The sequence below is a fragment of the Anabrus simplex genome, chromosome 5 (assembly GCF_040414725.1).
Source record: "Anabrus simplex isolate iqAnaSimp1 chromosome 5, ASM4041472v1, whole genome shotgun sequence".
NCBI lineage: Eukaryota > Metazoa > Arthropoda > Insecta > Orthoptera > Tettigoniidae > Anabrus > Anabrus simplex.
In genome coordinates this window covers 337,099,250-337,122,688 of record NC_090269.1, presented here as the reverse complement: position 1 = coordinate 337,122,688, position 23,439 = coordinate 337,099,250, and the positions used below count along the sequence as shown (strand labels likewise).

The following is a 23,439-nucleotide window of genomic DNA, read 5'->3' as shown; positions in this document are numbered from 1 at the left end:
CATTTTGTGAATTCGCCGTTGAATTCCTGTAATTTAATTTCTGGTAATTTCTGTATTCTTCTGTTATGATTTTGTGGTACTTCCTGTTGATGAATTGCGTTGTTTACTGCCGTGTTCATTTGAGCTAGCAAATTATTTTGAACATCCTCTGCTTCATCTATTATCGTTGCAGTTGTGTAACTGTGCGGAAATAAATAGATTCAAATATCTCTTGCTCTCCCTCACATTCCTCTTCAAACTGCAGTGCAGCTATTTCATCAGTGATCTCTGTTTCCTCTATTTTCATTTGTACTTCTTCAAAAGAATTCCATAGTTCTTCACATTTTTAAATTCTAACCTTCGCCTCTGATTTTGACATGTCAGCTGTAATCGACTTTATTATTCTTGCTAACATGCCCTTTACTCGCCCACGCAATTGTTTCAATTTGTTTAGTTGCGACATATTCAAATTAAGGTTAGCCTATGCTGTGAAAGTTTGAAGGGATTGCGTGAAGGTTATGTATAAGTTCAAGGGAATCGTGTTGCTGAATTGAGGTTATATGACAAAGGAAATTGGATCTTTTATATTTATGACAACAGGAGAATCAATGGACTTCAATTATTATTTTCTCATTATTATTATTATGTTGATCACTGCATGTTTATGTTACGAACATGCACTAAGGGAAAGAGGCTAGAATCTAAGAGTACCGTATATATAGCAAGGATGGTGTATGTCAAAGAGACTCACGGTCTCACAGAGATTCTTGCATTTAGCGGTGAGAAGAATGTAAATCTTGAAATCTTGTCTTTACTTCTTTGTATGTACGTAACATCAAATCATACTTGCCTGATTACTGATTTATGCTGCACTTCGTTGAAGTTGTTGGCCTCAGCGGTCTGCTTTTCGTTATGAACGAGAATGCAATACCCGTGAATGATTCCACAAATTCGAGATGTGTTGTATTTTTACTCTGGTGCTTAACCTCAATTGCTAACCTCAATTGTTTTCACTTCTGCATTTCACATTTCATGATCTTGCTTGTATTGAACATCTCAGGTTATTGAGAGCCATGCTGTTGGGCGACAATGTTTTGTTTTTGATTTTTGAAGTAAAGGAACTTGGTGCCTTCAATACTTTATTGAATTTGATATGTCTTAATGATGCGATATTCAACAATACAAAATCATCCAACCAATCAGAAATAGGCTTGGAAAGTGCCAACTTCAATTAATGAAATACATTTACAAAAATTAAAAGTATCTTCATAAGAAGGTCCAAATTGAAAGAGCTTCTGTTATTATTTTTTATTTATACATATATACTGTATTCAACGCTCCTTCCAGGAACCCATCTTCACATCCCGCATGTACAATTATTAAGCGGTTCGATGAGCTTCTGTTAGTCATAACACCAGGTTGATTGTCACTTTGCCAACACTTATTAAATGTTAAATTATTATCTACCCATGTTTCATCTATATAAACAATGGAACGATTATATCTTCTGTAACCGCATAGCTCTTAAGTACCTACAGCGCCAACTGACAATGTTTGGGTGCTCCACCAAAATTTTTCTGAAATTCTGACACTTCTTCCATTTAAATCCCATATCTCTTAAAATTCGCCCCAAGCTATGAATGCCCCACGAAAATTTGATTTTCTCCTTAATGGCACTCAAAAGCTTGGGACATGTAGGCACTTTCTTCTAGACTACATAAAAGTCTTGAATTACTTCTCTTATTACCCCTCTATTAAACCCATCACACTACTTTTCTTTCTTCGGACTGCGGGCGATGTTTCCCTAGTGTTGATAGTGACGTATCGCCAGCTGCTGTACTTTCCTTGCGAATTCTACTCACTGTGCTGACTGAAATGCCTGTGTAATTAGATACACGTGAATTAGTTTGCCTCAGTAAGTGTTTCAGTTGCCCTTTTCGTGCCTCTTCATCACATTCTTGGATAATATGTCTGATAACCTCCCTAGTTTCACTGTGGATAGTCTTTCCTTTCTTCCGGCAGGGTTCCATAATAGTAATACAAAGTAGCACTATAATAACATAAATGTTTCATAACAGAGTTATGTAAATCTCAATATATAAATCGCTGTTCAACACTTACAACACACAGACAAGATCAACACTACCGAACTGTTCGTCTGGTCACTTGTATCATCAAAGGGAGACTGGCTGATGATACTTTTAGGAAGAGCCATAGCAGAGAGCCGTGTCCCACCTTACGTCCCGCTAGTCTTCTCTTCAGCTCGCATCTATACTACTACTACTACTACTGAGCCTCTGTCTTAAGAGTGCACACTGCTCATTCAAAACAGCGCGTCAGAGTAGGGATTGAATAGCTGGAATACTATGATGAACCAGTCAGTTACGTACCACCAGTACGGTATCAGAAAATGTATGAACCAGAGGAATGACATGCTAAGGAAGAAAGTTTTCTAACTACCCAGCTATTTCCCACCAATATTCCGTCAGCCTGTTATACTCGGTACACAGCAGTAATCCCATCTATCGGAGTTGAGGGGCAGCATAAGAGACAAAGAACATCACCACAAACAATGGTCAATATAATGTTATAGTTGATCAATGTTATGCGCTTTCAAAATTGTAGGCCTTCAAATTTAGTTTTCTTCCGACTCTGAAATACCACTCTTATCGTAGTCGGTACGGTAAAATTGAATAAAACATAAATGGTCGGAAATTGTATTCTCTATAACTTTTGTTACGTAGTACTTTTCGATAAGACCAATAATATAGGTATTTAAAAATTAAATTTTAGGCGCCTTCCCCTAAACTACAATTTCATACAGGGCGAATAACATTTTTTATAACTTATACCATAATTTCTTATCTCCCGACTCAATATACCAACTTTCATTAAATTCTGTTAACCCATTTTTCTTGTGGCTCAGCGTTGATATGGACTTGGCAACAAAAATACAAATTCACAAATTCATGAATATCCGTGTTATCAAAGCCGGTACGGTAACAATGTATAACATAAATGATCGGAAATTTAATTCTATATAACTGTAGTTATGTAGTATTTATCGATAGGACCACTAATAATATAAATATTTGAGAATTCAAATTTAGGCCTTCCCCTAACCTACCATTTCACTCAGCGTGAGTAAAATTATTTATAGCCTAGATTGTAGTGGTTCATCTCCCGACTTCACATACCGATTTTCATTAAATTCTCTTCAGCAGTTTTCTCGTGATGTGTGTACATACATACATACATACATACATACATACATACAGACAGACAGACAGACAGACAGAAATTACGGAAAAGTAAAAAGTGCATTTTCTTGTTACTATCGACATGACCGATACAGAAATACCATTCTTTTCAAATTCTGAGCAATATACAGACCAAACTCTTATTATATATAGAGATTTATTTATTTATTTATTTATTTTAATTCTTTCAAATTGTTCTAGTTTAGATTACTGGCTAGGAAATATTCCAGATTCAAATTACGTTGTCCGAGTGCTCAGGTTCGTGCATTCATTTTTAAGAAAAAAAAAGAAAAGTAGCCTAATTATTAAAAACAGACACAAGGCAGACAACAAAGTTCGAAAGACCACAAAAAGCAACAATTTCCTTTCATTTGAAACCAATTACAAAACAAAAAGTAAGCAACCTTGTCATTTTAAGCAACTGTTGATACCATGACCATAGCCAAGGAACTTCTAGATTTACATGGAATCCAAATCAATGGGATGCAACTTTTAATTTTTTTATTTTTTATCCCACATACATTGGCCGGGATTCAAACTCTGTCTACCTTGGTGAAAAGCCAGTGACTATACTATTCAGCCATCATACTTTCCAGATATAAAATAAATTATCCAGAAAAGGGTGAGGCAGAGTTGCACACTGAAATGTGTTTTGACCAACCTGATATCTCGTAGTTTTACTACAAAGCTTTCAGTTCTGTCACGCTTTCCACAAGAGCTAGCCTGGTTCACTACGAGCGACTGACAGAGACAGGACAGTAGGTGGATTAACTGGGAAAGTAGGGTAAGATGGATTAGAGAACTACATCAGACCAGCCCAACGACTGATGATCAAAAAGAAAACAATTTTCGATTCTGGTGCTTTGTGTTCTCATGTTGATAGCTTGTTTTCTATAGTTCATTTGAAGTGATTAAGTTAACTGGATAATCATTATGGTTGAAACAACACCAACCACATGACACATACCTCAGGTGTTCTTTTTGACATTTGTTTTATACTGCACCAACACAGACAGGTCTCAATGGTGAAGATGAGATAGGACGGGGCTAGTATAAGAAAGGAAGAAACTGTGGCTTTAAGGTCCAGTCCCAGTATTTGCCTGGTGTGAGAATGGGAAAACACAGAAAATCATCTACAGGACTGCCAACAGTAGGGTTTGAACCACTATCTCCCGAATACAAACTGTACCTTAGGCGCTCTAAACTCCTCCTCAGAAAGGTACTCGTACAAATGTGAGCACTGAAGGCAGAAAAACAGTAGCCAAACTCAGCACTAAATGGGACAGAGTGCCTTTGCCCCCAAGCAGTTAATCCGGTACCCATTTTTGGCATAGGCTGAGTGAACATCCGGACTACTTGCCTCTTCAATGTGAAAACCCAGTTTCTCAATTTTTGAACTCCGTGACAGGGCACGGAACCCACAGCCTTCAGGATGAATGAAGCATGAATTTACACCTTGGCTAGGCAGCCCTATGCCCGCAAACTAATGATGAAGAGCTACGTTATCATGTGTTAATTGCTTAACTTATTTTCTATTACTGATTAATAGAAGTCATTTCAACATCTTAGATATTCAGTGAGAGGTACCTATATTATGCTTGTTAAATTGAACAAAGTTTAAGCAGAGCAAAGTACAAGAATGTCCAGTTGGAAGAAATGCTTCATTTTTGTAAACATAGCACAGGATTATAATTCTCTAGGCCACTTCCATCACGTAAGTGTAAATGTTTCTGAGGCAGCAAAATGCAAGCAGGACAGGCACAAATATTCACAACACTGTACTTCTTTACATTTGTTTCAATTATCTTTTAATTTCTTTTTCTTTTCCTCTTCATTAGTCCACCTCGAGGCCATGATTGTTAAGACATCACATCTTCATGGTCTGACACCGTGGTTAGCCAGTTTGAGTCCTGATAGTGGAAAGAAATTTCACCATCAGAATGTTGGCCAGCAAGGTAGAAAAGGCAGTGGTATACAATTTATAATCACTGGATTATGTGACAAAAGCCTGGATTCAATTCCGAACCTTCCTACAGTATTTGTAACCTTCCTACAGTATTTGTACAGACCAAGGGCATATAATACTGCCAATGGTCATTCATCCACTGGATGGAGATGTTAAGCCTTGAGCAGACCCTTTTAGTGTTATTCAACAGGAGTAAGGTATGTATAGACACTGGATTTCACCTTCTTCCTACCTCATAATAATCATCATCCCACATCCAGACGGACAGGTCAAATAGAAAGACCTGCACCAGGAGAGCTGAAGATGTCTGTGGATACTCAAAAACCAAAACCAAATCCCATGTCACTACAGCCCTTGAAGGGCGAGAGAGAATGCGTGCTATCGTGCATGCACATGTGTTAGTTTCAACCTCACTTTAAAATCTATATTAAGTATAAATTAACTTACGGTTTTCTCCTGCATTGAATGTTTATTTCCCATGATCCTAGTAATACAAATAGAAGGTTAACTAGCTCCTGTTTAGTATTTCATTCATTATAAAGCAAATACTGTTTGTTCCCAAGCAAAAGTTAAACTGAGGGGTGTACTTAAGAGAAAAGTTTGAAATGGCACTATCAGAAAGAGCTATAATGCTGGGAGGAAATGTTCCATTTATATAATTCTGTCTTATTTCTGTAAGATTTGTGAAGATCGTAGAACAATGAGCCTCCTTCCTCATGCCTCTAAAATCATAACTCGAATTATCTACCACAGGATAGAGGAAGATCGATGATAATATTTCAGAACAGTTTGGACTTAGGAAGAGAAGAAGCATGCAAAGCCATTCTTAGTCTCAAAGTTGTTATCAAAAAATCTCTTGAAATAGGCAGACCAATGGTAACTGCATTCATTGCTACTGAGAAAGCCTTTGATAACATAAACTGGAATATGCTGTTTGATATTCTAAGAATGCTGAAACTAGACTATAGGGACAGAAGAATACTCTACCATCTTCACAACAACAAGACAGCATTGACAGGCAAATAAAGAGTGGAACCAAAAATAGGAAACAGTGTAAGACAAGGTTGTGAACCATCACCATTATTAGTTGAAATTTATACAGAGGAAGCCACAAAGAAATTTTTAGCTACCAACAATCATGGCATACATGTTAATGGCAAACTGTACAGTACCATACTATTTTCAGATGATATAGCACTGATAAATGAAAATGAAAAAGATATGGAAAAGGCACTAAATCACATGAACAAATTGCTAAAAGAGAGGTGCAGCATGAGAATAAACAAAAAGAAGACCAAGACAAGGGATAATGACCAAACTGCCTTTATATAATTCTCTCTTATATCCATAAGGTGTGTGAAGATCATAGAACACTGAGCCTCCTTTCTCATGCCTCTAAAATCACAGCTCGAATTATCTACCACTGGATAGAGGAAGACAGATGATGGAGAAAAACTAGATCAAGTGAAGGAATTCAAATATCTAGAAAATCTGATCACATCTGATGGAAAATGTATGAGAGAAGTAAACATCTGGATTGCACAGACAAAGGGAGATTTCTCAAACAAGAAAAAACAAAGAAGCCTCTACTAACATCTACGACCATCGGCATGGAGGTAAAAAAACCACTTCGTGAAAAGTTTTGTATAGATTGGTGTAAACTATGGGTCAGGAAATGGACCCTGTAAAAAGCGGAAGTGCTGAAACTCAAGAGCTTTGAGATATGGTGCTGGCGTTTACTCCTAAAAATACCTTGCACTGATAGAGTCACAAACGAGAAAGTTTCAAAAGAGCAAATGAGACAAGCACCACGGTTGAAACCTTAAACAAGTGAAGAAATACAGTAGCTGTGTTTGCCACCTGCTTTGTCATTCCGACTGGTGCATCACCCTGTTTGAAGGGAAAATGGAAGGCAGAAGGACCAAAGGAAGACCTAGAGTGCAATTTATAGACAACATTAAAGGCAAAACATCTATTGCCACTTAAAGTTGAGGGCCAAAGAACAGAAACACTTGGAAGACGTGTACGTTAACCACCAACCTTAGGTTGAGGTGGAGGAGCAGCATGAGGAGGAGGATATGACGATTTTCTCCATAACCCCAAACATCACGAGTGACGATTCCAAATTTGCTCGGTTCAAATATGAAGCAAACATAACATACGGCCAGAAATCTAAAGCTCTTTACTTATTACACTGTAACTCACCAGTAGCCATGATATAGCTGACAACAGTATATCCCTTGTTAGCTCCAAGTAGAGATGCAGGAAACATGATAGAATGGAATGGTACGTTGTCCTTAGCCATGAACTGATACAGTGTAACTGTGGTTTCTTTCGGTGGCTGCCACCATTGTTTCCACTCAGACGTGTAGTTCATAGAAATGCTCAAGTACCCAATAGGAGCATCAAACCACACATAAAAAACCTGAAATATGGACAAAACAATCACAAAAGCAAACACACAAATACCTGACAACAATATTTGCTTTTTTATTTAAACAAATAATATATCTGGATTAAAGCCACTTTATTCTTTTATTTTTCACTTACAGCCAACTTTATTACTGCGGCACAATCCTCAGAGCAACTTATGCGGTTCAAATCAAATATTCCATCTCCTTGTAAGTTTGCTTACCAGCAACCAAGGGTTGCAACAGTCTGTGCACATTACAGACAATTACAGAATAGTCAACAACGAGTGCATCAAATATTTATTCATCACATAGGCAGGCTCACCTATGATTTCCATCTGTGCTATTTTAAATTCTGATATTTTAGTATTGTTATGACATGACATTTCATATGTCGCATTTTAGCTGGATGAAATCATCATTGAAATTTTATACTTAATATGTTCAATACCCTTGTTACAATTTTAAGGTCTGTACATTTATTTTTCGACTGAAGATGTTGCGATAAAGGATGAAACATACATCGAATTTTAATGTTGCATTAATAAAGACTGACAATTTATATTGTAAAGGTGGAGTATATGATCAAGAATTGCACAAGTAGTTACTCACGACAATACGGGCTTTACAATGAAGTTTATTTCATGTAAGGTATGTTATAGTGCAATATTAATATTAAACGTGTGTGTGTTTGACAGACCGAAAAGCCTTTAAGTTACATGACAGACTGAAAAGCTTTTAAGTTACATGTAAAGTTCTGCTGCTGACAGTGAGCATTAGAAATACTTCAACGAACGTAGAAATCATGACCACATTATCCATGGCCCCTAGTAACCGGACTCGGGATGGTCGTGCTATGCTGTGGTGGTCGGGAGGGAAGTGCTGACTCACCTCCCTCTGCTGACAGATTCTGGAGGTTTTTCTTCAAATCAAATCAAATCAAAATCTCTTTATTTGCAAATGAGGTGTTTACCTCGGTGGCAAATGGTACACTAAAATACATTATTGTCAAGCACTAAATATTAAATTAACAAGAGAAGAAAATTTTCCTATAATACAATATTATACAATTTACGCTAACAATGTTTTCTATTAAACACACAGCTCATCCTTAACAAATTTATATTGTTCACAAAATTCTACTTATAATATCTCCTGTACTATTTACAAATATAGTCAACTGATATACAGTATGTGGAATTACTTCAAATGATACTATACAACTGGTATAAGATTAATATTTACATTGCATTTATTTATTTACTTTTTTTTTTTTTTTAATCCGTTCTGGATCCTAAGTAGCATAACGACCTGCTGCGTCTTAACCAGAGCCCCTTTTGCCACCACTTTTCAGAGTTCCTGAAGGGCCTTCACAGCTACTGTAGCGGTCCCAGGGCCCTCGAAGTCCCCACTGTACTTCACCCCTACAGGCAGTCCCCTACTTTGGCTGTCCAAACTTCTTAGACCAGGGGATGGAATTAATTTATTCACACACATTTTTTTATTTACAATAACCTGTACTGGTCGAATGCCCTCTAACACTTCATTTATTTTCTTTGTTGTTTATTCTCTTCTTGAATATCTGTACAGATTTTGGAAAAGGATCAAACACTACCCCTGGTAAACTGTTCCACTCCTTCACACCCTTCCCAATGAATGAAAATTTACCCCAATCGCTTCTGCTAAAATTCCTTCTAATTTTATATTTGTGGTCAGTCCTGCCGATATAATTATTTTCCAACTGAAGCCTCTCACGGATATCTCCCCATGCTTCTTCTCCTGTATAGGCTCTATATAATCCTGTAAGTCTAGTTTTCTCCCTTCTCTTACTTAAAGTTTCCCACCCAAGTTCCTTTAACATTTCTGATACACTACACTTTCTCCTGAAATCCCCTGTTACAAATCTTGCTGCTTTCCTCTGCACACCATCTAGTTCTTTTATTAGGTATTCTTGGTGAGGATCCCAAACACTGTTTGCATATTCCAATAATGGACAAACCATACTCAAGTAATTTTTTTCTTTTAATTCTTTGTTGCATCCTTTAAGTAGCCTCATTATGACATGTAACGATCTGTATGCTTTCCCAACAATGTCATCAATATGACCCTTCCAGTGCAAATTACTTTCAAATCTCACACCTAAGTATTTGCACTTGCCATCTTTTGGGATAACTACCTCATCCAAAGTATATTCAAATTCAGTTTTAAAGCTCCTGTTTGTAAAATTTGTAACAGTTGATTTGCCTGCATTAACCTTCATATTATTTTCTTCAACCCATTGTTGGATACTTTCAAGGTCTCTTTGTAATTCTGAACAATCCTCAATGTTGTTTATTTCCCTATAAACAATTATGTCATCTGCATACAATCTTATTTTTGATGTTATATTGTTCCCTAAATCATTTGCGTATATTAAGAAAAGTAACGGACCGATTATATACTACCCTGTGCAATTCCCTTCCAAACTTTCTCTTCCTGAGATACATTATTTCCTACTTCGACTTTCTGAACCCTTGAATTTAGAAATGTTTTTATCCAACGTGTAACCCTTACGTCCAATCCTATTCCCTCCAATTTCTTTAATAATATTCCATGTTCCACTCTATCAAAGGCTTTGGAAAGATCTATGGCTATGCAATCTAACTGACCTCCTGAATTCAACTGATCTGATATGTCCTGCTGAAATCCCACCAGTTGTGCCTCACAAGAAAATTTCTTTCTAAATCCATACTGGCTCCTCATGAACCAATTTTTATCATCACATATCCCTCTGATGTACTTCGATATTAAACTCTCCAGTATTTTACAAACTATACTGGTCAGGCTGATTGGTCTGTAGTTCTCTGGTTTCCTTTTATCACCCTTTCCTTTATAAATTGGTATTATTATAGATTCCTTCCATTCCTTTGGTATTACACTATTATTTATGACATAGTCAAAGAGAAATTTTAAATAAGGCACTATGTACCACCCCATTGTCTTTAATACCTCCCCAGTAATTTGATCACTTCCTGCTGCTTTTCCTTGCGGAAGCAGTTGGATTTCTCTGAAAATATCTTCATTTGTGAATGAGAAGCTTCTTGTTTCCCTCTGTCTCTCTCCCTCTCTATCTTCTGTTTCAGTTTCCAACTCTTGACAATCATCTACTGAATCTCTAAATTCCCTACTAAATAGGTTTGCTTTCTCAGTATCTGTTAAAGTGTTCACCCCCTTCTCCCACCATTGTAGGAATTTGGATTCCTTTTCCTTTTTGATTCCTGATATATGAATACAGCTTTTTCCATTTCCCTTTGTGGTCATTACCCTCTTGAAGTATGCCATTCATATAATTCTCTTTTGCTTCCTTTTTCACTCTATTCAGTTCCCTCATTAGCTGTTTTCTAGTTTCTCTACTCTCCCTACCCTCTTTGATTTTCCTGTTTACTATTCTACATTTTCTTTTTAATTTTCTTATTTCCCTTGTATAATAAACAGGGTCTGAGGTCATTTTACCCTTCTTAACAGGTACAAATCTCTTCTCTCCTTCCCAAATGATTCCTTTAAATTTAGCCCAAAGTGTATCCACGTTACTCCCTTCATTTATCCAACAACCGAATTGTGATTTAAGGTAAGTCCCAAATTGATCAACTTTAGTTTTTCTGTACAATTTCTTGTCTTGTGTAACCCTCTTATTAAGCCTTTTTGGTACGAGTCCTACATCCATTATTACAGCCTTATGGTCTCCTATTCCTTCAATTACCTCAGTTTTATCAACAATTTCCCATGGTTTAACCAAGAATACATCTAGTAAGTTATTGAGATGAGTCGGTTCTTGTACTACTTGTGTAAATCCTCCCTCCCAAATTAACTTATTTGCCAGTTCCTGTTCATGGGCTTCACTTGCAGCTCCATTCCATTCTACTTCAGGCAAATTTAGATCTCCCCCAATTATTACCATATCATTATTATTGTTTTTACGAGTATAATCTATTATTTTCTCAAAGATTTCCATGTCTCTTTCCTCTCTTCCAGGCCTGTATGTTCCTATAATTCCCACCTCTTTCATATTATCACAAACTAATTTTATCCCTAATATTTCATCCCTTTCATCGGTAAACCATTCATGTGAACAGTAAGTTTCCTTCACCAGAATAAACACCCCCCCTCCCTTTTTATCTCCTCGGTCTCTACGATAGACTGTGTACCCTTCTGGAAATACTTCTCTATTACCCACCCCTTCTTTCAACCACGATTCCACTCCTATCACCACATCAGTCTCATAAGATTCCATCAATGTACCGAATTTTAATTGTTTATTTACTACACTTTGACAGTTTACCAAGAGCATCTCAGACCCCCTTCCTCCCTAAAACTTGACTGTTGCAATTGGGTAACTTGAAATTCCTTACTATCCTGAGTTTCTTTTTCTAGTTGACTGAGCCAGCTTGAAGTACAGCTGGCTCTTTCTACTAGTTTTCCTGGTCAGTATTATAACTCAAGGGAGTTGCCTGTTTTACAGTACATATCTTAAGATTAATAAAATCTAGAACAATATTTGCTATCTTTCGTTTACCTGAATTGTTTAGATGGAGGCCATGTTTTGTATAACAGTATCTCTCAAAACTGCTGCATTCAATAACCTGAGTATTCCGAAAATGTTTACAAATTTTAACAATATCTGTATTGACCTTGTCCACTTCGATGTTCACACACGAGTCTCTACTCAAATCATGCCTGTGGGGCACGTTCACTACAAAAACGTTAGTGTGGGTCAGCTTCCCTAGTGTATGTTTAAGTTGTTAGACTCGTTAATATAAAGTGGTTTTACTCCGGATATAATACTCATTTATTTATTTCATTATTTTAATAAATGACAATGACCCATAAAAACTTATGTTCATTAAACATTCACTCTTCTTTCTGATGAGTGAATCGGCACACTAACATTAGACGTTGACTGATATGGAGGAATTACAGTTTTTCTCATTATTGTTGTTACATTTCAAGGTTAAAAACATTGTGATCACTAGTCATATTTATTTACTGTAAAAGAAAAACATGTATAAAAGTAAAGCAAACCCATTCCCAGATAGGTCATGAAGGTCCTTGGAGGAATGGAAGGTACAGGTTATAATTATCTGTGAGTTTGTTACAAAGTACAGCAATACAGAGCAGTTAACATTATGCCTGGTTGCTTTTGCCCCTAAAAAAATAATCTGGTAGGGGAGGATCGGGAGGTATCGGACGGCGGCTGGTGTCGGACAACCACAGATGTCTTTGTTAGCAGCATGTGACAGAACCTGTTTAGTTACTCACAGGTTCGCCTGCATGTTTGAAGGGTGGGTACATCCTATCCAGTCGAAAGGCAGGGTCGTTTATGAGTGGTGGTGGTGTACTTTTGTCCTTTGTGTGATTTTTGCCCGGCACAGATTTATTTTTAGCAAGAAGTAGCAGCAACAAGGATAAGTTGCATTGAACTTTAAGTACATTGGCAGAAACAGTATTCCTTACTCTGTAATGTCGTGGGTTTAGAATCAGTTTCTTTTCGAACGTTCTCGTTCAATTCCTGTTGTTTCTTAGGGAAGTCATTCGGGTGGTATCGGACACGAAACTGGCGCGCGTATCGGACATTATAGGTTGCAGTTCCGTCCAGGTTACTGATAGTACTATCCTTTGTTTTAGGTAAACATGGGAAAGATACAAGGATAATGGGAAGAAAGCAATATAATATTTGCCGTGAATAGTGTCAGGGACAATAGAGTGAGTATTAGAGAGGCCAGTCAATGTTCCTCTGTTCCACAAAAGCACATTAGGTGATAGAATTAAAGCTCTTGATGCTGGTAAAGATATTCCAATAAAAGCGTGTACGGCGAACAGTAAGACTTATCAGAGAACATTCTCAGGTTAAGGAGAGAATGCCATGTACATGCATGTCAAGGCCCCGACAGCCAGCTCATGCCACTCAACAAAACAGAATTTTTAAAACTTGTGTATCAATTTGCTGAGGAATTGAGAGCTGAACATAGGTTTGATAAAACTAATGATGGCGGGAAAGGTCTTTTTTAAATTATTTTATGAAGAGAAACCAGGACCTCCATTTGAGGATGGCTGAGTCTACCAGCTTGCAGCAAGCAGTAGGCTTCAACAAGGAGCAAGTGGACAAATTTTTTGATTGAATGGGTTGCTATATTTCTAGAAAACAGTGCTATATTTCTAGAAAACAGATCTCAGAGAATTAGAGTAGGCGAAGCTTTATCTGAACCTGTAATAATTAAGAGGGGGAATTCTTCAGGGCAGTATTATTGGACCTTTATGTTTTCTTATATACATAAATGATATGAGCAAAGAAGTGGAATGAGAGGTAAGGCTTTTTGCAGATGATGTTATTCTGTATAGAGTAATAAATAAGTTACAAGATTGTGAGCAACTGCAACGTGACCTCGATAATGTTGTGAGATGGACAGCAGGCAACGGTATGTTGATAAAAGGGGTTAAAAGTCAGGTTGTGAGTTTCACAAATAGGAAAATTCCTCTCAGTTTTAACAACTGCATTGATGGGGTGAAAGTTCCTTTTGGGGATCATTGTACGTGTCTAGGTGTTAATATAAGGAAAGATCTTCATTGGGCTAATCACATAAATGGGATTGTAAATAAAGGGTACAGATCTCTGCACATGGTTATGAGGGTGCTTAGGGGTTGTAGTAATGATGTAAAGGAGAGGGCATATAAGTCTCTCGTAAGACCCCAACTAGAGTATGGTTCCAGTGTATGGGACCCTCACCAGGATTACCTGATTCAAGAACTGGAAAAAATCCAAAGGAAAGCAGCTCGATTTGTTCTGGGTGATTTCCGACAAAAGAGTAGTGTTACAAAAATGTTGCAAACTTTGGGCTGGGAAGAAGTGGGAGAAAGAAGACGAGCTGCTCGACTAACTGGTATGTTACATGTTATAAATCTCATTTTTGGTCTGTATTGAAAATTTACAGTTCAACAACAACAATACTAACAGGTCCATATTCTTTAATCATAAAAAAGTTAATTATGATAAAAATCATTATTTGGGATCAGGAGTATACAGACTCAAATGTACACAGTGTAATTTTTCATATGTTGGACAGACTGGGAGAAGTTTTATGACAAGATACATGGAACATGTTAACGCAGAAAAACATAGGAAATACTCAGCGATGAGTTTGCATATGAGGGAGACTGGTCACAGATTTGAATCCATAGAGAAAGACCTAGCGATAATTAGAAACATAGAAAAAGGGAGAATGTTGAACGAATTAGAAAGTTTATATATCTATTTGGATCAGGTGTACAATAAGGAACAGAATCTTAATGAAATCACGGACAGTAAAAGTATGTTACATGAATTAATGCCGAAATTATTACAGTTAGTTTGAATAAATTTAGGATACCTAATATATGTAATTCTTCACACTCTAATACTCCACCCATACCTAGAGGTATTAGGCCTACTTCCAGCAATACTGTTGACTCCGCCCCTTTGTCAGCCTCGTCACAGTTGACTACACCCATCCTCTCCTCTCTTCCACACTCCCCTATTCCTTCCCCTCCAAGTTCACTGCCGCCTCTGCAGCACAGTTACAACACGAGACTCAGAGCCATCAGAAGGGCAGCAACCAACACAACAGTAGATAACAAATAACAAATTTCAACTAACATGTAAGTCCTCATCTGTTTCAAATTATGTAATCCGAATTCTCTCCTTACGTTCAACTTCTTAATTCATCTTTTCCTTCTCTTACAGAAAACATTATTTCAGTATTTACTGACATTTCCTGACAAGGTTTCAGCCAATAGTATTACCTACCGGTGCTAACGGCCACTTCTACAATTTTTCAACTGACGCTTCTGTCTCACTTTATGCTCACGAATTCAATCAGCGGCCTTGGACATATTGTATATATGACAATCATGTTTATGCTTGTGTTCAGGCCCTCATGTCGTTGGCTTTATATTATTACCACTTTGGTATTCCACTAACATTTTAAATGAACTGTTTTTAATTAGAATTTTAATGGAAGAAGTTTTAGTCTCTGACAAGATTATAGTTTAATCATTGACAGTGTTTCCATTAGCATATTTATATATTGTATCATTTTTCACATTTTTATGTCCCGAATTTTAATAACTGGCTAAACTTTTAGCTTCTACATTTAATATTAGTTGTACTCTTGATGATTGTTTTTAGGCTGAAGATGTCCTTAATTGAGGGCAAAACATGTCCCATTTAACTGATAGTCTGTTTATGTAACCACTATAAGTGAAAATAAAAGTATTGAATAGGTGGATTAAATTAAAACACCTTTGTTGTTGTTTAACTGGTATGTTCCAAGCTGTCAGCAGAGAGATGACATTAGTAGACGAATAAGTTTGAGTGGCGTCTTTAAAACTAGGAAAGATCACAAAATGAAGATAAAGTTGGAATTCAAGAGGACAAATTGGGGCAAATATTCATTTATAGGAAGGGGAGTTAGAGATTGGAATAACTTACCAAGGGAGATGTTCATTAAATTTCCAATTTCTTTGAAAACATTTAAGAAAAGGCTAGGAAAACAACAGATAGGGAATCTGCTACCTGGGCGACTGCCCTAAATGCAGATCAGTATTGACTGACTGATTGTAATAATAATAATGTTATTTGTTTTACGTCCCATTAACTACTTTTTAAGGTCTTCGGAGACGCCGAGTTGCCGGAAGTTAGTCCTGCAGGAGTTCTTTTACGTGCCAGTAAATCTACCGACACGGGGCTGTCGTATTTGAGCACCTTCAAATACCACCGGACTGAGCCAGGATCGAACCTGCCAAGTTGGGGTTAGAAGGCCAGTGCCTTAACCGTCTGAGCCACTCAGCCCGGCTAATTGACTGATTGAAGAAGAATTATAAGACATAATTTCCGATTTTATATAAACAAACTATTCCATCATTTAACGAGTATACAGAAGATTGAAAAAAAAAATGTTACATTCAACATCCTTTCAATTACAACCAACTTTCAAATATGCCAGAGTGCCAGAACTTTGCCCTGAAAAAAGTGCCAGTAAATCCACTGACCAGTGGCGTGCCGTAAACACAGTCATTACCGCAGATACAAAAAAACATTAAGCATTCACAGCTCCATCACATTACAATTTCCAAACTGGTAGGCCTATTCATGGCACAATCATAACAGAAGCTATAGCAGATTTTTTTTTTTTTTTGCTAATTGCTTTACGTCGCACCGACACAGATCGGTCTTATGGTGACGATGGGACAGGAAAGGGCTAGGAGTGGGAAGGAAGCGGCCGTGGCCTTAATTAAGGTACAGCCCCAGCATTTCCTGGTGTGAAAATGGGAAACCACGGAAAACCATTTTCAGGGCTGCCGACAGTGGGGTTCGAACCTACTATCTCCCGAATACTGGATACTGGCCGCACTTAAGCGACTGCAGCTATCGAGCTCGGTATAGCAGATTTTAAACAGTGTACTTACAGTTTCACCTGGTGATCTGTTGTAATCACACAGTCATGGTTTTTTTTCACAGAAATGTACTGGGACTTACTTTTTGGTTTGTAACTTTCAAAAAACACCTAACCTAAAGTGAGTGAAAATTAGCAGGTATTTTACCATAGCCAAAGTTTTACAGTTTCACTCCCTTACTGCACGTAGGTACAGCGATGACAGATGTGGGAAAACATTCTTTATAACGAATAATACATACATGAAGAATACCACAGAACTCGTGAAAACTTCACCTATAATCCAAGAAAAATACTACAAAAATTTACAATCCCTACCACCACTACACCATGCGTATATAGCAATAAAGTACAAAATCCTTGTACTTCGTGCCTGGCTTTCTGCATGTACTGAAAAACATTTTCTACATGGCCATTAATGAATACATCCCAAAAATTTTATACATGCCAAAAAACCTACCCCCCCCCCCCTCGAAAGAAGTTAGTACTACTAACATACTGATCTTATTGTTGTACCCTCTTGTGAGTGGAAATAAACAGTTAAACGTGTTAACCATTTCAACTAATTTGTGGTGTAACTCTAACTTGTCCTAGTTAGTTACTCTATCGCCGGAAGATGCTGTGAATCTTGAGGTAAGCACACAGCCCATATACCACTGCACCAGGACAAGGTGGCTTAAAGTACGTGCATCAACTCAGCAACCTGAATTCCACTACGGTAGCTCTCTTCCACACCTGCAAGGAAATCCAGCTTGCAGGAGAGAGCTACACTGCTGTAGACTGAATGGATCAACAAAACAGCTGTACTTAGCTCGACTTAGCTGTTTGCAATTTTAAAAATTGATTAAAAACTTTCAAAGGAATATGAAAATGTAAATGCAAAATTCTTTGCCCCAGCAGCACTTGGGTAGATGGAGTTCACAGTACCAACATAGGTCTTTCACATTTAAGCACCCTTAGATGCCAACTGCCTGTCTGACAGCTTTATTTCAAAATCTTGTGGACAGAAAGATGAATGAAAAAATCAAATACTTGTTTCATACCAAACATGCTTTAATCTTCTGTAATAGTACTGTGAAAGGTAGAAACTGAAATTAATTGAACTTACCTTGTCTGAATATCCTTTCAGTGGTACCGGGATTCCCCATTTGAGATCTCTAGTGATACACCGAGGTTTCAATCCATCCTTGAGCCATGTGCGAGCTATGACACGGGCATTATTCGACCAACCTCCCCACACCTTGTCAATCCAGTGCCTGATAAGAGGTTCAATCTGAAAGTGATTACAAACAGATGTATTTAAATTTATTGATCAAATAGGCATTTTGAGGACAAAAATCTGCAATGAACAATAATCCTTTATATGTATTACAAACCCATCAGACACCAGAACATCTTCCTCTAAAAAGCTTACACCTCAACATCATCAACTGATTGACTGATTGATTGATTGACGTCATGTGGCCTCCTAGAGAGGCCTGGTGCAGGTCTTTCCAGTTGAAGTCCATGGGTAACCTGAGCATCTGGGTATGTGGTAGTGGTGAGGGTGATAATGAGGTATGTGGAGGGTAAAACCCGGTGTTGGCAAATAGCCAACTCCTGTCGAATAACACCAAGGGGTCTGCTCAAGGCTTTACATCCTCATCCGCTGGATGAATCACTATCAACATCATCATATGCTCTCACTCCATATGAACATTGTGGAGAGGTCTGAAATTGAATCCAGACATTTGGCACTCTATGTAGTGATTAGAAATTGTATACCACCACCTTTTCTACTCTGCTGGCCAACATTCCGATAATGAAAATATTTTCCACCAATAGGACTTGAACCAGCTAACCATGTCACTGACGTAAGACAAGTTCCTTATTTAACAGAGTCAACAAGTTGACCTTTTAAGCGCTGAGTAACCAATTTATTGTCTGCCAATTCAGTCCTGACTTTTCTCATTTGTGGCAAAAACATATCTTGAAGTCGTAAGTTCAGCAAATAGGCTGAAAATATCAAGAAATATTGGGTCTGTATTAATCTAAATAAAACCGAGCTCGATAGCTGCAGTCGTGTAAGTGCGGCCAGTATCCAGTAATCGGGAGATAGTGGGTTTGAACCCCACTGTCGGTAGCCCTGAAGATGATTTTCCGTGGTTTCCCCATTTTTCACACCAGCGCAAATCTCACATGGAGTGACCGGGATTTGAATCACGGAACCCAGCGGTGAGAGGCCGGCGCGCTGCCGCCTGAGCCACGGAGGCTTTTTTCTGACACAACCTAGCAAAATATTATCGCTGAAATGTTTCCTATTCATCGTCGCCATAAGACCTGTCTGTGTCGGTGCGACGTAAAGTAAATTTAAAAAAAAATCTAAATAAACTCAAAAACCTACTCTGCTAAATTTATTTTTAGAGATAGAAATGTATTTCTTGCGTCTCTACCTACACTTACAGAAAAATCTGCCTTAGCGAAACCATTATTACCAGGAAAACTGTCCACAAGGGAAAATTTTCCTGGTCCCGTGAATTACGGTTTAATATTCATGTAAGTTTATCTGTATTTAGCGGAAAGTGGCTTATGTGGAAATGGAAGGAAATTTGAGACTATAACGGGAAAAATATGTACGTGTGTTCTGGATGGATCCAATATGGCCGAGATAGCATTCAGCCGTGAAATGAACTACGACCGTCTGGTTGTGAGACAGCAACTCTATGTGTAGACCACGACAACGATATTCCATATGGTTTGGACGTTCTTTACTATAGGAATGCAGAAAGACCAAAACTTGAGGTAGAAAGCTGAGGGATTCTCCTTCATCCCTTATCTAATTTTGTCACCATGAGAGTGTAACCTTAACGAGTTGCTGACTAATGGAACGCAGGAATTTGGAAAGGTGTAAACATTACCTGCTTAACAATGAAGTGCAGTTTCGTACAAGTCTCAGATTTAGTGTGCTTACAGTTAGCAATCGTGGAACTTTGTGTTGCAATGACAGTATGATTTGAAAAGTGATGGAAGAAAATAAACATGTGGTGTTAGATTTGAACACAAAAATTAAGGATTCAGAAGCTAGTGAGAAAGACAAACTGTCTGTTAAGCAAATCGTAGCAAAGTTTAAGATTGGAAAAACACAAGTCTACGGCATTCTTAAGAAAACTGTGGAATTAAATGAACAGTGGTTATGGGGAAATGGAGCAGAGAAACAAAAGCTCAGAGTAAATGGGAATGAGGAAATAAAATTGTTTGGAAATGGTTTGTTGGTGCAAGAGCAAGAAATTTGCTCATATCAGAAACGATGCTACACCACCATGCAAAAGAAGTTGCAGAAAATCTCAGTAAGGAAGATTTTTACCTCTTCCAATGGTTGGTTGAAATGTTTTAGGAGGTGTGCGGAGAGGCTGGAGACGTTCCTCAGAAAACATTGGCAGATTAGACTTCAAAAATTAGCTCTTCAATTAAAGCCTATGAACCCTGGAACATAGCTAATTGTGATGAAACTGGACTATTTTTCTGAGCACTACAATGAAAATTCCCAGCCTGTTTCCAGTCATCCGACCAGGTCAGGAATGGAATGAATGAAGCCCCTATCTAGCGGCGAGGATAGGAACTGTGCCGGCTGCTGAAGCCTGTCACACTCCTCTGGGGCAATGATTAATGAATGACAGGTGAAATGAAATGACAATGGAGAGTGTTGTTGGAATGAAAGATGACAGGGAAAACTCGAGTACCTGGAGAAAAACCTGTCCCACCTCCACTTTGTCCAGCACAAATCTCACATGGAGTGACCGGGATTTGAATCACGGAACCCAGCGGTGAGAGGCCGGCGCGCTGCCGCCTGAGCCACGGAGGCTCTTTTCTGACACAATCTAGCAAAATATTATCTCTGAAAGGAAAATGATTATGATTATGATGCTTGTTGTTTGAAGGGGCCTAATATCTAGATCATCGGCCTCTAAACTGAAAGGAAAAAGATGTACGGGAGGGAAACTTTCCAAAGAGAGATTGGCAGTTCTGTAATGTGGTTTACTTTATAGGGAACTTCAAAAGCCATGCAGCAAAACCCAGGTGCTTCAAAAACATTGATTTAAAGAGTCTCTACCTGTCAATTAGTGATCCAATAAGAGGGCATGGATGACTTCATGCCAAATGGAAGAATGGTTGGTGTCATTCAACTCAACAAAGAAGCAACTAAAAAGGAACGTCATTCAATTTTTTGACAATGCTACATGCCAAAAACAGTACAGCTTTCTAATATTTAGCTCACATGATTCCCTCCTAATACTTCTAGTGTAACTCAACCACTGGACCAGAGCGACATTAGTTGTTTTAAGATTAATTACAGAAAACTGATAATGGCATCACTACTTCAAATATGGAATCAGCAGCCTCTGCCACCAAAATGGCTAAGTATGTCTCTGTGCTGTTGCGGTACATTGATATAATTAAATATGAGTGTGTATTTCCAAGTACTTGCAGCAATCGCTAGGCAAATATCAACGAAAGTTCGATATGAAGGAAGCGAAAGACTCCCAGTAATATGTGCTGGTATGCCGCACAGAGAACTTAGCAAAGCAGAGCGCAGGGAAACGTGTAGAATGGAGTAATGGCACTATTCAAATGTCATGCTTCGAATAACCACAATCAGTGCAGATCACATCCCAAATCATGTGCCGATTACGATTATGGGCCTTTTCCCAAAGGGAATTTCCGCGGTAGGTACATACTAAGCAAAACGAAAGAGAACACAGAAATGAGAACTCCCAAAAGCACAGGTTTAGAAAAGATGAACATATATATTGAAACAACTTCAAAAGCGATAACAAATGTTTTCACAACAGAGAGTAAAATTGGACCATTTGATACACCATAGAAAAAGGGAATCATACAAGTTATTGACAGGTCTTATTTTGGTTCATACAGGCGCTAAAAGGGGTAACCACACAAATCACAATAAATCTTTGGTATACTCGGGTACGAGATAAGGGCTATAGGAATAAATTAATGTTCTCATTACATTCAAGTTGCAATATGACAACGTTCACATGAATGCCACGCAAAAAACAGCAAGAAATTTTGAAAAGGAACAAGTAAGAATTATACAAGTTAAAGGGAACTTTCCAGTACCTAAAATGGTACGCAATAAAACGACATCATATCCCCCAAAAATCTAACACACACTTGTTTAAGACAGGAAGATACTAGAACATTCGAAATGTAAACAGCAGACGCAGTGCGAAATTGGCAGAGCACAATGTTACCAAATTTCATTAGCAAATTATGAGAAAATACGAATGGGAGACGAAAAGGAGAATGGAAAGAGGAACGGGAAAAGAAAACCAAGAAAAGAAAACCAAGAAACAAACAGCAGGGAAAGGGAAATGATCAGGCTGTCAAGTACCACTTCAAAACGAGGGAAGGCAAAGTTCATGCACAACACTTTAGAAGTTGAAGGTCACCATAATATCGCTAGTCCAGCACACTTCTTCCTTCACATTTCCACCACAAGTCTAAAGCCAATAGTTTGGCACAGCGTAATTTCGTAGAGTCCTGAAGGGACTAGAGTTCGAAATCCAAGCATTAGCGAAGCCCATATGGAGAAAGAGAGGGCAAAATTGAATGGATGACAATAATAATAATAAAAGTCTGCTCACCCAGTACGTAAAGAAGAATGAAGTAAAATTGAAATGCACACGGTCCAGCCGTGTACACTGCTCAAGCTCTCACTGCCGATTACAACATATCAATCACACCTGATCGCCGGACAAGAGAAAGCGGCGAGTATATATACGGAAGCGAAGCGAGCTCGAGAAAACACTGGAACCGGGTGACGTCACGGTGATTGCGCGTTATTTTAAGATGATAAAAGCAATTGGAAATGTATATTCAGAAATGCTAATGAGGAGGGTATAGTAACTGGAGAAATATTCTCCAAAGTAGGACTGAAACAGAGTTGTAAGCTGTCACCAAAACATTTTTTACTGTTCATAAATGATATTTTTCAATCGAAAAGATTTGAGCCTGGGATTTACCCACGTCTTGAGAATCAGGATACTGCAGATCTCGTTCTTGTGGATGACATCCCTCTGGGTTTTTTTTTTTTTTTTTTTGCTAGGGGCTTTACGTCGCGCCGACACAGATAGGTCTTATGGCGACGAAAGCCCTCTGTTTACATTGATTCCCGCCAGCATGCAGGGTAGTGTAAATGAAGTAATAAATTACTGTTAAGACTGGAATTCAAAAATCAATGCACAGAAAACGAGGACATGACAAACAGAATACCAAGTGTGATCACTCCGCTCTCTCAACGTTGTTGGTGGCACCGCCGGAGAGTGGCGCTGCAGTTGCAATGCACCAGCTGCAACAACATG

At 38.1% G+C, this 23,439-nt stretch overlaps 1 protein-coding gene across 1 annotated transcript in view; it reads right to left on the bottom strand.

Annotated features, from left to right (window-relative positions):
• The window catches only part of MetRS (methionyl-tRNA synthetase 1), a 298,475-nt gene that overhangs the window by 107,061 nt on the left and 167,975 nt on the right, over positions 1-23,439 (bottom strand). The window contains exons 11-12 of the mRNA XM_067147600.2: positions 18,189-18,353; positions 7,411-7,630 (exon numbers count right to left, since the gene is read on the bottom strand). Coding sequence (XP_067003701.2) covers positions 7,411-7,630; positions 18,189-18,353 — 385 coding nt within the window. The remainder of the gene's footprint in view (positions 1-7,410; positions 7,631-18,188; positions 18,354-23,439) is intronic.